The following is a 14289-nucleotide window of genomic DNA, read 5'->3' as shown; positions in this document are numbered from 1 at the left end:
ACTTAGTGTCATATGTAAGAAATCATTGCCAAATCCAACATCATGAAACTTTTCCTTTATGCTTTCTTCTAAGAGTTTTAAAAATATCTTTTAAAAATGTGCGATTGGCAGGACAGTGAGGAATACCCAAAGATCAATGCATGCAGGAGAGTGGGAACCTAGAGCAGTATGCAGGGCACTAAAGCCAGCTTTCCCTTTGAGAGCACTGGTATAGCAGGGAGTCGAGCTTTGCTTTTCATGGATCATGCAGTCCAGGGGACAGCAAAGCCCAAGATCACTGGAGGTGAGGAGTCCAAGAGAAAATACTGCATACAGTGTAGCTCAAAACATAGAGTGAGCTACAACACCATGCCCTTAGAGTAAGGATGAACTAGAAATAAACCTAACTCTCCCTTCCCCATGGAAAACTGACTATCTCAAACTAAGACTGAAGACACAGAAAAAAAATATATGTCCCCTGTGAACTCACAAGCTAGTCTTAACATAGGTAATTGCACCCTGAATTGATACCAGTTGGATGGTTCAAAGAGCCCTCAGATCAAGAATTTAATTTAATTTAACATAGCCCGAGATGGTAGCACTGAGAAGCAAATGCAAATACTCCCCGGGGAACGCTGTCTTCAAATCAGAGCTCAAGGAATTGCCTCAACTATTTTCCTAGGAAATATGAGTTTACGGCACAAAAGAAATCATAAAAACACACAAAGAAATGGTTCGTGAGTAAGAGCCCATAGAAGTCAGTAATATCAGACTCCAAAATAATTTAGATTATTGAAACTATTAGACACAGATTATAAAATAAGTTTAACACGTTCAATGAAATAAAACAAGAGATTTTTAAACAGGTAAGAGACTAGAAAAATGGGCACTAATGCCCTCTCCCAATTACTACCTCCTTCCTCTTCCCTAAAAGTAATATTATGATAAGCAAACATTATAGTTTTACCTGTTTTTTACTTTATAAAATGCGACATACAGTATGTATTCTTTTGTGTCTCTCTTTGCCTGTACATTATGTTTTTATGAGTCATATTTTGTTTTTGTATAGCTATAGTTGATGCATTTTCATCGTTATATAGTTTTTTGTAAAGATTTTATTTATTTATTTGAGAGAGAGAGAACGCACAAGCAGGGGGAGAGAGTGGGACAAGCAGACTTTGCACTGAGCCTGGAGCCCGATGTGTGGCACCATTCCATGACCCTGAGATCATGACCTGAGCTGAAATCAAGAGTCAGACGCTTAACCGACTGAGCCACCCAGGTGCCCTTATGTAGTTTTCTACTATATGAATATACCATAATTTCTTTGTTGTTTCTTGCACTTTTACATAACTTTGAAATGTCTCATTAAAAAATACATTGTTTTTTTAAAAAAGAAAAGCTTGGAGCATATGCATCAAGACAAATGAACTATAGCTGGAACACATGATATTATGCTTATATTCAATTTTAATTGGAGGAATGCTTCTCAAATGCATGACTCACCAGTCTGGCAATCTCTGGGTTGCTCAGCTGAAGGCTCCAGATAGAGATCTCTTTCCCCAGCATATAACACTCATCTTGAATTGTCATGAGCAAAGGTTCCAAGGAAATTGGTGGGATGCTTGGCGGGGAGTCTTCAGGTCTTACAAGCATAAACTGGAGTGTCGGGAAAAAAGTACAGGTGAGAATCATAAAGAGATGTGCGTGCATTTGAATGCGTAGAGAAAGAATACTGTCATCAGACATCAGAACATTTGTAAAGGTAATTAACTTTGGTTCCCGTGTGCATTGGGGTGGTAATTCAATACAAACTTAGGGAGTTCTTGTCATATGCAAAGGCAACCTTACAGGGCACAGATTTTCCCATCAGGTTACTACTCATTATTGGGTCAGGAAATCAGTTGAGTAGATTGTAACCAGCTTTTTTTCTTTCTTTCTTTAAGGAAACAGAAAAGAAGAGAAATTATCCGAGTGTATCCTACAGTGTAAAAAATAATTGTCTCATGAGACTTTTACTTTAGTGATGCCCAAAATCAGAATGGAGACCCAACCAAAGCAACCCACGCAACATAAACTGCCCGTATGGTCTTATGAGTCACACCGGTACTTATACATTGGATCATGAGGTTATTTGTATTTCTGGTAGCGACTGTAATTTAAAATGTTTAGAAAACATTGCTGAAGGGACTATAAATTTGAAAAAGGTTTATGATTAACTCTTATCATTAAGTAGTAGAGGCTCATTATAAGAAATGTAATAGAAAAAAAATTAAGTAGTAATTATTTTACCACAAAAAGCTCTCGCACTGGGAAGATCAGGGAGATGTATGGGGGGAGTCCAGAGAAGCAACTAACTACCACAGAAGGAATTAGAAAGAGCTAGGAGGGCAGAGGGGACAGGAGGCTAGGAGAGGTAGTCTCCTGTCCAAAGAGAGGAGAGGACAGGGAGGTGGCAGCTGCCCTGGGAAGTGGAAGTTTGGGCAAAAGAGATGGTTAGGGAGGACTTTCAGAGGTTCTTTTGATGTGGGGTACAATGTAATCATCCTCCCATCCCCCAAAAACATTCAGGAAAAATATGGGTAGGATGGATTTGGGTCAAAGTCACCTTAGAATAATTATTTTTAAGCAGCCATCTCTAATTGCTTTATTCTGTCTAGCACTCAGCATTTTAGGAAATCAGTAGGTGTTTGACGATTACAACACAGACTGTCTTTCTGGGCTGGCCATAGAAAAGCTGGAGAGCAGGCCCGTCTGTCCTTGGGTGCGAGGCCCCACCTTCTGGACTAGCAGGTGCCCCTGCCCAAGAGTAGACCATTTAGTTTCAGCACTGGCCTCTCTTCTTTCCCTCTCACAACCGATCCCTAGATTTTCTCAGAAAAGATATGACATCTGAGTTTTTTTTTTCTGAAATTCTGTACTTTGGGAGTCAGAATTATGTGTTTGCTGACTTCATTCCAAGTGAGAGGGGAAGCATGGGTGAATGCGGGGGTCTGGCCTGATGACATGGACACAGGAGCTGTTAAGGGAAGCAAATGTTAGCTTGGAGGTGTCCCGTGGGGTGGCGGGAGTGCTGGACATGATATCCTGCAATGATGCCCAAAGTGGTGCTTTTGAGGGGGGCTTTCCAGAGGCAGCGTGGGAGGGGCGGGTTGAGAAAAGACAGGCCTGCTTGAAGGACTGGGATGGGCAGACTGGGAGGGAGGAGCAGGAAGGGAGCCGGGCTGAGCAGAGCCCTGGGTGCCAGGGGCGGGCTTTGGGCAGGCAGGAACGCAGAGAGGGCCATGACCGAGGACCATTAGTTCACTTCAGAGAAGAATAAGGAAAGGAAGCCACACACTCACTTTCCTGAGAATCCGTTCACTGCTGATGCTGGTTTTCAAGTCCTGTTTGATGGCTGGACACACAAATGTCTGTGTCTGGGCACAGTGCTTCTCGTATGTTTTCAGGAACTTTTGAAGAATTGGAACGATGGGCACGGGTATTCCTTTAGTTTTTTGTTTTCCTTCCTTTTCTCTTGGCATTGTTTTACTGTTTGAGACTCCACCTGGATTCTGAAAATAGTACCTTGCCCTGAAACCCAATACACAGCTGTCTTTTTAAGGAGCAGATCACAGCCCTCCCACTCAAAATTGTAAAATATTGCTGGACACCCTTCTCCGAAAATCTTAAAGTGCCTCATGTATCTTAAAATGGGGGTAGGGGAATCAAGATGGAGGCAGTTGAGCAGAACTGTTCAATTTCCAGTCTCTACATCCATGGATCCATGTTCTTTTAGGTTCTTGAAAACGGGGCAGTACCCTTGGAACTCAGTTATAAAGGAATACAATTAACGTTAATGGTGGGCACTAAATATTACCAAAGACATACTGATTTTGAAATGGCATAGTTCTCTTTATAGACATAATTCTTGCCAGGCAGCATATCCACAGCGGTTGAAAACATGACCTTTGAAGGGAAACAGACCTGAATTTTAGTCTTGTCTCCACCACTTGACTCACTGGGGTGGCCTTAGGTATTCTACGAAGTCTTTCAAGCTTCTATTTCTCCATCTGTCAAATGGATTATGGTTGTCACGAGGATTAGGGAGGTAGTTTATGAAGCACCTCACACAATGCCTGGCCCATAGTGAAAGTGCTCAACAAACTTTATTAGTACTATTGAGGTTACTATTATTTTTTTTAAGATTTTATTTATTTATTCGACAGAGATAGAGACAGCCAGCGAGAGAGGGAACACAAGCAGGGGGAGTGGGAGAGGAAGAAGCAGGCTCCTAGTGGAGGAGCCTGATGTGGGGCTCGATCCCAGAACCCCGGGATCACGCCCTGAGCCGAAGGCAGACGCTTAACCGCTGCGCCACCCAGGCGCCCCTATTGAGGTTACTATTATTTTGGTGACCACAGGAAGCCACCCCATCAGCACTGATTTGTCCCTTCAATTATCCAGCCTTGAAAGGTCCCTGCATGCGGCAGTCACCAGCTAGACCCCAGCACCTGACTCTCACCGCCCACCTGCTTGTACTCACTAACCTTTGTCTTACATTTTGCCTTAAGCTCTTCTTTCTGGCTTACCTCTTACCTCAGGCAAAGGAAACCTGAAACCAGGGGATGGCTACAGCCCTGACAACACCTCCCAGACCACCCAGACTGTTGGAACTAAACACCTGACTCACTTCGGCTCAGATGGAGGGGGGAGTAACTTCTGGAATGACTGGCAATGACCTCTACCTCATTATAATACTAAAATCCCCTCCCAAGGAAGAGCCTTAGCCCCACTTACATAACATACAATGTATGTATAGGCATGTTTCCTTAAGGTACATGTGTGACCTTATGACCGCTACATACAAGACAAGGCCTCCCTATCGAAATATTCATCCTAACCCTAAACAAAAGGAACCCATTCACCGCTTCTCTCCACCACCCCCTTCGCAGTCCGGCTTTGAAAGCTATTTCCTGTGATCTCCTTATTTGCTGCAAATAAAGTTTACTTTGTGCAGACAATTCCACCTGCTGTATCTGTGCCTCACCACGGAGTGAACTCACGTTGGTTTGGTTACAATAATTTAAGGTCATGGTTGGGGCTCTGAAGAGGGTTCATAGAGACAAAGGTTTATGGGATTATTAAGAGGCCTGTTTCAAGAGGAAGCAGGTTGGATCCTGTGTCAGTTATTAGTAGACGGACTGTGGGTAATCAACTTCATTTCCCCGAATCCTGTTCTCTTCATCTGTAAAAATGGTGGCAATATAACCTCTTAGGTATTTCTGAGGATTTAATGCAAATTAAATGTAAAGTTTTTCCCTCAGCAACACAGAGACGGTGATGGATGAGGAGGAGGAGCTGTTATGAGGAGTAACAGATTAGTTCACGATGAATGCCTGGAACAGAGTCTGGCACACAGTGAATGCTCAGGTGGGGACGCTGAGGCCTAGTGAGGGGAGTGATTTGCCTAAGTGCAAACACTGGTAACCGGTGCAGCTGGGATTCAATTTCAGGCAGCCTGGCTCTACAGCCCAAATTCTTAACCACTCTAACGTACCACCTAGAACGTACTGCTACAGACTGTATGTTTTCACACCCCCCCCCCAAATTCTTTTGTTGAAACCCAGCCCCCAGTGTTATGGTATTTGTTGACCAGGCCTTTGGGAGGTGATCAGGGTTAAACGAGGTCATGAAAGCAGGTCTCCGACCATGGGATTACTGCCCTTATAAGAAGAGACACAGAGTGGAGCGCCTGGGTGGCTCTGTCTGTTGGGCAACCGACTCTTGATTTAAGCTCAGGTCATGACCTTGGGTCATGATCTCAGGGTCATGAGCTCGAGCCCCAAGTCGGGCTCCAGGCTCAGCTTGGAGTCTGCTTGACATTCTCTCCCTCTGCTCCCCCCACAACCACCCCGCTCGCACACTCTTTCTAAATAAATAAATAGATAAATAAAAATCTTAGAAGAAGAAGAAGGGGAAGAAGAAGGAGGGGAAGAAGAAGAGGAGGAAGAGACACCAGAGAGCTTATTTTGTCATCCTTGAGCTGGCTGCCACATCCAAGCCAAGAGAAAAGGCTCCAAACCTAGCTTCCTGGCACCTTGCTCTTGGATTTCCCAGTCTCCAGAAGTGTAAGAAGGTTTCTGTTGTTAAGGTCACCAGTCTTTGGTATTTTGTCAAGGCAGCCCAAGCTAAGACTGGTACTATATAATATTACTGTTCACAATATGAAGTGTTTCTCACCAGCCTTTTCTGGGTATTTACTGGAGCGCAAACTACACCCATAACATTCTATAAACACACTCGATTAAGACCCTCTTAAATCTTGAGCTTTTCACTTAACATTTTATCACGAGCATTTCTTTGTCATTTCCGCGTACAGTAACGTGTGGCCCAGGGAGCAGCTACCTAGGCGCTCAAGGCCAGCACACCTGACTCATTGAGGAGTATTCAGTGGAGGCCTAAGGAGTGGGTGCCCCCTCCTCTGCAAACTGTGACTCTCCGAGAGCTGGGGACGGTGAGGGGAGGGGTGCGGGGAGAAAGCAGCGGTGGGAGGGTCCTGCCTCTCGAGCCGTAAGGGAAGCAGAGTTCCCCGGGGCCTGCGGCTCGCCCAGCTCCCCCTCGGAGTCCCAGGCGACCGGAGCGGGTGGGCGAGGAGGGGCTGCCTTCCGCTCCCTCCCCCAGGGCCGCCGCCGCACGCAACAATTCGGTACCTCCCGGAGAGAACGCCAGCCACCCATCCCGCAACCTCGTTGCCGGCCCGCGCCCCGCACTCACTCGGGCGCCGGTCCCCGCGTCCCTCGCCGGCCGGCCTCCCGCTTGCGCCCGGCACCGTGGAGACGCGCGGGCGGTCAGCGCGGCGCGGGGCGGGGCTGGAGAGGGCGGCCCGCGAGGGGGCGGACGCCGCGGCGGGAGGAGGAGGAGGGGGAAGGGGCGGCGGCCGGAAAGCCCCTCTAGGGTTCGGGAGGGTGGGCTCTGTCTCGGGTAGGGAGAGCTCCTGGTGTCCTCGCCCCGGGGTCGAGGCCGTCAGAGCCAGGGGCGCTGCGAGGCACGAGGTCTAGGAGGGGAGAGAAGTGGGGGACCAGTGTGCCTGGCCATCAGTGGGGCAGGGGGATGGGGTAGAGGTGGCCCTAAGGTAAGTGCCCCCCCCCCCCCCGCCGGCGGCACACGCGGACGCCAGCCGGGGCTCCTGCAGATAGCGCTCCTGCTCCGGCGTCCCCCCCCCCCCCCTTCCAGGCCCGGGACGCAGGGGGCGCCGGGCTGGGCCTGCGACGGAGTTTTAGCGGGGAGTATAGAGGAGGGACATGCAAAAGCGGTTGCAGCTTTGGAAGTGGATGGGGAGGAAAAAGGATTTTTAAGAAATTTGGCCGTGGGCAGTGGCTTTGGGGCTTGTAAATTTAAGGATTTGGGGGCAGAATAAAGGCCCCCAGAGAAATCCATGTTCTAGTCCTGGAACCGGTAAATGCGTGACCTTACATGGCAAAAGCGACTTTGTAGATGTTATTAAAGTTACAGACCTTGAGGGGCGCCTGGGTGACGCAGTCCTTAAGCGTCTGCCTTGGGCTCAGGGCGTGATCCCGGCGTTCTGGGATCGGAGCCCCACGTCAGGCTCCTCCACTAGGAGTCAGCTTCTTCCTCTCCCACTCCCCCTGCTTCTGTTCCCCCTCTTGCCGGCCGTCTCTGTCAAATAAATAAATAAAATCTTTTTAAAAAGTTACAGACCTTGAAGTGGGGCTGTTACCTTTGATTGTAGGGGGACGGGGGACGGGGGTGAGGACGGTGATCTAATTGCCTGAGTCTGCGAACATAAAGCCCAGAAAACTTTTTCCCCTGTGGTCAGAGCCATGCAGTGAGGAGTGTCCCGGCCACCCCACCCCCTTGTTGGCTTTAAAGATGGGGCGGGGGGGCGCCTGGGTGGCTCACTTGTTAAGCGTCTGCCTTTGGCTCAGGGCGTGATCCCAGGGTCTTGGGATTGAGCCCCACATCAGGCTCCTCTGCTGGGAGCCTGCTTCTTCCTCTCCCACTCCCCCTGCTTGTGTTCCCTCTCTCGCTGGCTGTCTCTCTCTCTGTCAAATAAATAAATAAAATCTTAAAAAAAAAAAAAAAAGATGGAGGAAGGGGACACTAGCCAAAGAATTCCCACTAGAAGCAGAATAGGCGTGGAAATGAATTCTCCCTAAATCTCTACAAAGGAACCCAGCTCTGCTGACACCTTGATTTTAGTTCAGTGAGAACAGTGTGGGACTTCTGATCTCCAGCACAAAGAATAAATTATCCATCTCTTAGGATATGATAATCTCCGGCACCTGGATGGCTCTGCACATTAAGCCTCCGACTCCTGATTTCACCTCAAGTCATGATCTCAGGGTGTGGGATCGAGTCCCTGCATCCCCTCCCCCCTCGGTGTGTAGTCTGCTTGAGATTCTCTCCCCCTTTCTCTCTGCCCCTCCCCCTGGCTGTCACACATGCTCTCTCGCTCTCTCCTTCAAAATAAATAAATAAAATCTTTTTTAAAAAGGATATAAAATAGGCTCTCCATGACTGTTTGATGGAAGAGTGAATTTAAAAAGAAATTGGGTTAAACTAATTCACAGTAAACTGCAAATGGAGAAGAGTCTGTTCTCCAGGGCTACTTGTATTTCTGAGTGTGTCTTTTAAACTCAAAGGGCTCTAATGAAGAAATTTGTGGCACAAAGTGAAGCGAGGAGGTAGGGAAGAGCAAGGAGGGATCCTGCGTTTGGTCAGACATGGCTTTCCAGCGAGTGCACCCCCATGAGTCGGTGCTCCTGGATTAATTCTCCTTTGTGCGGCCTCCTCCTCTGCTGGGCCCTAGTCCAGTCTTCCTAGCATGCAACCAGAGAGGGGCAGTGAAGGAGGAGAAGTACAGAGGAGGGTGAGGGAGTGCACTTACAGGTCACTGACTGCGACTCAAAGCACATGCTTAGGGAGCTGAGAATGCTGAGGAAGCCCACTGCCCAGAGGACAGGGCCAGAGTAAGGGTCAGAAACTAGATGGACCACCACAGATGAGATGAGAAATCCTTCTTAGGCACAGTGGGAAGGCTCAAGGAAATGGAACATGAAGTTTAGCTGCAAGTGACAGAAACCCATTAATATTGGTTAAAACAATAGAGAAGTTCATTTCCCTTTCATGTAAATGAAGTTCATAGATAAGCAGTCCAGGGCTGCTACAGAAGCTTCAAGATCATAAGGAATCCAAGCTCCTCCTACTTTATTACGCTGCCATCCTCTGTGTGAATTCCACCTCATGGCCCAAAATGGCTTCTGAGCTCCAGCCATTTCATCCACATTTCAGACAGAGAAGCGGACACAGAAGTGCACATTCTCTCCATATAAGGATATTTCCCAGAAACTGCATGTGACCCTTTTGCTTAGATGCCACTGGCCAGACTTACGGACACAATCTTATCTAGCTACAAAAAATGATGGGAAATAGAGTCTTTATTCCAGGCAGACATGTGCCCAGCTAAAAATGGGAGCTTCTATTACTTACAGAAAAAGGGAAAGATGGATATTGGGAGGTAACAATCTGGACCAGCGCCCAGGGTCACAGGGGTGACTGGAGCAGCGGGTGGGATACGTACCAGTTTGCAAGTACTATATGGGTTCCTCACACATTGAGCATTTGTAAATCAGGGGCAGCCTGGACCTCATCTCACTGTTGTTATAATTTTAGGTGTGACTCACATGGGCTGAATACTGGGGAGGTCACACATGTGTTTTGGGCTCCTGCAAAGCTGGCCACGCTGCTGGCAGCCTTCCTACTACCCGTTCTCTGCTTCTGCCTTGCTGATGTAACTCAATTTCAGCATGAGTGCCAGCAAATAAGGCAAGGAAAACAACCTTCCCCAGTCTTTCTTGTATATGGGGTGACCATGTGACATAGCACTGGCAGGTGACATAAGCAGAAGCTGACAGATGAGCCTCCTCAGAAAGCTCTTCATTTGTAAACATTTTATTTATTTGAGAGAGAGAGTGAACGAGCGAGAGTGAGAGAGAGCAGGAGCAAGAGAGAGCGGGGGGAGGGGGGAAGTGGAGAGAGAGGGAGACAAGCAGACTCCCTGCCGAGCGGGGAGCCTGACTTGGAAACTGACTTGGAGCTCCATCTGGGACCCAGAGATCAACCTGAGCCGAAACCAAAAGTCGGACCCTCAACCGACCGAGCTGCCCCCGGACTGATGCATCTTTAGAAAACGTGCAGACGTTCAATTCCAAAGTTTAAAAAGGAGGCGGTGAGCACGTTTTACGTTTTTTATTGGGATTGTTTTATTTAGAATTCTTATTGTTGACCCCTCTCCGAAGCACACGGCAACTGTTGCGAAGAGAACAGGGATTCTGGAGGTAACAAAGACCCAATCTCTTTGGGGTTTTGAGAAGAACGCTGGGTTTTGAAAATGTGACAACCAGCCCTGCTGGCAGCCAGATGGTGGTTCCCAACTGCAGGTCAGCCATGTTCAGACAAGCCTCCCACCCTCAAGACAGACATGGTCATTCCCCAAACACAAAAGTGATTAAATGACCCCCTCTTCTGATGAAAATCTGAATGACTGCTCCTCGTTCACCAATTGCACAAACTCTAGTGCTCCGGTTTTCCGGGTAAGATTAGATGTCCATTACCAAATGCTCTGTTCTTCTTGACAGTATGCAATCTAGGACTGCCTCCCCCTTTCCTCTTGCCCCAAGGCGTCACCCCGCACACGGCCGATCCTGTTAGAAGCCTCTCACAGCTCCTTTCTGAGTCTCTGGGGGCTTCTTCTCCTGCTCTCAAGCCCATAAACCCAACATATTTTTTTTTCTTTTACTGCAGGTGAGCTCCTAGCAATCTGTGGTGAGCAGCCTTTAGCAGAACACCCCAAAGCTGGAGCTTTAAACCCCTCCCATCTCCAGTGGTTCTGAGAGAGGTTCAGGTGCAAGAAACTGCCTGCAGACCGCAGCGCCACCGCGAGTTGAACTGTTGCTAGTTCATCCACCTTGGCCTCCAACAACTCCTCCACCCGCGTGTCTGTTTCCTCCAGCACTGACGGGCAGGATAGGGGAAGGACTGTGGACCCCCAGACGGCAGCCACCATCCTCCCCAGCCCACATCCCCATCCACAGCTCCCGGGGAGCTCCCCTCTTCTGCTTGCTCTTTCTGTAGTCATCATTCAGTACTGACTGCGTCCCTATGGAGAACAGGCAAAATCTCCAGTGAGGGGCGCCTGGGTGGCTCAGTCGTTAAGCATCTGCCTTCGGCTCAGGTCATGATCCCAGCGTTCTGGGATCGAGCCCCGCATTGGCCTTCCTGCTCCGCGGGAAGCCTGCTTCTCCCTCTCCCACTCACCCTGCTTGTGTTCTCTCTCTCACTGTCCCGCTCTGTCAAGTAAATAAATAAATAAATAAATAAATAAATAAATAAAATCTTATAAAAAACAGTGACCCTTGTATCAGGCAGGGAAGGAGGGAGTTTCTTCTAAGGGACGCTCAGAGGGTAGAGGAGTTTTTCCTGTTGTGCATGTCTGAAATTTATTAGCACTAGATGTAGGAGATTCTGTGAGAACTGACCTTGCAGCCGTTTGCAGGTGTTTCCGAAACGTGTTCCAATCAGAAAAAAACATCCCAAATGACGACTGTGAGATGTGTTTCCCAACCAGAGACTGAGGAGGAGCAGGTTGAAGACAAGTTTCAGATAGGTTTTCAATGACATGAATGGAGTAATGATATAAAACTGAGTCTTCCGGGGCACTGAGTGGCGCAGTTAGTTAAGCAACTGACTCTTGGTTTCCGCTCAGGTCGTGATCTCAGCATCTCGAGATCAAGCCCCGCGTGGGGCTGCACATCAGGCGTGGTGTCTGCTTGACAGTCTCTCTCCCTCTCCGTCTTTCCCTCCCACTAGTGCTTTCTCTCTCTAAAGATAAATAAACAAATCTTTAAAAAAACAAAAAACACCGAGTCTTCCATGTGGTCTGTCTCAGTGCTTCTCAACCCAGCTACACACGAGAATCAGCGAGGAGAGTTAAAAGAACGCCTGTGGCCAGGACCCTACCCCAGACCAATTACATCCGAATTTCTGCGCCGGGGCCGAGCGTAAGTGTTTGCTCCTCAGGTGATTGTAGCCGCCAGGGTGGAAAGGCCCTGGTGTGTGGAAGGACACTGAGACCAGGAATCAGGAATCGGGAGTCTGCTCTCCCCTTCCTCAGGCAAGGTGTTTAACCACTTTAATCTCATCGTCCTCCTCTGCAAAATGAGTGAGGTTAAGATTAATGTTTCTGAAACGTTCATGTGCACACAAATTGCCCGGGGATCTCATCAGCGTGAGATCCTGGTGCAGTAGGTCTAGAGTGGAATCTAAGATCCTGCGTTTCTAAGAAGTTTCTGGATAACGCTGGTGTGGCTGACCCGCGGACCACACTCTGAATAGCAGGCTGTAGGTTAGTGGTTCTCAAAGTGTGGTTTCCAGACCAGCCGCATCTGCATCACCTGGGAGATTGTTAGAAATGCAAACTCTTGGAATCTGTCACAGACCTACTGAATCAGAAACTCTGGGGTGGGACCCAGCTGTTTTAACAAGCTCTCTACGTGATCCTGAGGCATGCTCACTTTTGAGGTTCACTGCCCTGTGAGTTCCAAAATTTCTTCTGCCTCTGGGAGTCCCGGAATTCTGATTGCTGCAGAAATTGCTGGCAACCCTGCAATACCCCAGACTGGAAATCTATCAACACTAGAGGTGACCCTGGGGGACCACTGCCACATGCTCCCTTCCAGTGTTCCATCTCTTTGATTTTTCCACCACTTAAAAGTGTATAGAAAAAATAAATAAATGAAAGTGTATGGAATAGCTGCTATCACAAAACCAGAAATAAGTGTTATAGGATGTGGAGAAATTGGAACACTTGTGTAGCCGTTTTTTGTGGGAATGTAAAATGGTGCAGCCACTGTGGAAAGCAGGATGGTGGTTACTCAAAAAATTAAAAATAGAATTCCCGTATGGTCCAGCAATCCCACTTTTGGGTATATATTAAAAACAATTGAAAATAGGACCTTGAAAAGGCTATTTGTACATTTATATTCACAGCGTCATTATTCACAATAGCCAAAGGGTGAAAATAACACAAGTGTCCATCGAGAGATGAATGGATAGACAAAACGTGGTATAGACATAAAACAATATTACTCAGCCTTAAAAAGGAAGGAGATTTTGGGACACCTGGGTGGCTCAGTTGGTTAAGTGTCTGCCTTTGGCTCAGGTCATGATCCCAGGGTCCTGGGATCAAGTCCTGCATAGGGCTCTCTGCTCAGTGGGGAACCCGCTTCTCCCTCTGCCTGACGCTCCCCCTGCTTGGGCTCTCCCACTCTCTATCTGTCAAATGAATAAATAAAATCTTTTTAATAAATAAATACATAAAATGAGAGATGAAGCATGTGGTACTTGCTAGGCTTAATAAGTAGTAGGCATCATTGTTATAGGAGAATAATTTTAAAAGTACTGTTACCAAGGGGCTGTAATAATTCTAAAGACTTTCAAACACGGCTGGTTAATAGTAGCACATGTTTACCGTAGCAAGTGTGAGAAGTACTTACAAATTATAAAATAAAATTCACTTCTGATCACACCAGCCAGAGATGGTCATATTTACTATCTCAGCGCGTAGGGCTCCAGACCCATTCAAAACCTGGACCCGCCTGGCACTCCTTCGGGACTCAGCCTCCCTTAGATCCCATTGTCCTGCTCTGTAAAGTGGGTTCGGTAACACCTTCTCACAAGGTTGTGTGAGCATTAAATCAGGTAATGTTCATAAAACGCTCAGCCTGGCGGGATAAGCCAGATGCTCAGATCGTTGATCATTACGATATCATGGTCACTAGGAAGGAGACCATTCTTCATTCTCTTGTCACTTTACACTTACAGACGCACACATCATTTGCCCCGGAATACCTTTCATCTCTCTGTTGGTGTCAACAGCTCACCACAAAAATCTGCATGTTTCTAACTGAGCCAGGAAGAGTAGGGACTCCAGCAGAAATGTGACCAATTTCTCCAAGAAATAGAATTGCCAGCCCGTACTTTTTAAAACTTCATTGATGTATTATTGCCATATAATAAACTGTACATCTTTAAGTGTAAAATTTGATTAATTTTAACTTAGGAAAAATCACTCATGAAACCATCTCCACAGTCAAGAGCGAGCGTATCTGGCACTCACATTCCCTTGGGATCTTGTAACCCCCCCCAGCCTGCCTCCCCCCACATCACCACTGATCTGCCCTCTGTCACTACAGGGGAGTATAAAAAGTATACTTGCTATACTTTTTTTTTTTTTAAGACTTTTTTATT

General features: G+C 47.4%; 1 protein-coding gene across 6 annotated transcripts in view; it reads right to left on the bottom strand.

Annotated features, from left to right (window-relative positions):
* Positions 1-6833, bottom strand: part of LOC123788434 (uncharacterized) — a 47483-nt gene extending 40650 nt beyond the window's left edge. For 3 of the 6 annotated variants that reach the window (XM_087870241.1, XM_087870244.1, XM_087870245.1), the window contains exons 1-4: positions 6736-6828; positions 3946-4031; positions 3324-3552; positions 1486-1638 (exon numbers count right to left, since the gene is read on the bottom strand). In XM_087870241.1, the coding sequence (XP_087726367.1) occupies positions 1486-1638; positions 3324-3503 (333 nt within the window). In that variant the 5' untranslated portion in view covers positions 3504-3552; positions 3946-4031; positions 6736-6828. Of the gene's footprint in view, positions 1-1485; positions 1639-3323; positions 3553-3945; positions 4032-6735 lie in introns of all 6 variants that reach the window. The other 3 variants (XM_087870243.1, XM_087870242.1, XM_045791898.2) reach the window with 3 other exon arrangements.
* Between the last annotated feature and the right edge of the window lie 7456 nt (positions 6834-14289).

Source organism: Ursus americanus, chromosome 20 (genome assembly GCF_024610735.1).
Source record: "Ursus americanus isolate L20-20 chromosome 20, mUrsAme1.1.p, whole genome shotgun sequence".
Taxonomy (NCBI): domain Eukaryota; kingdom Metazoa; phylum Chordata; class Mammalia; order Carnivora; family Ursidae; genus Ursus; species Ursus americanus.
The sequence above is the reverse complement of the archived record's forward strand: the minus strand, read 5'-3'. Positions and strand labels throughout refer to the sequence as shown.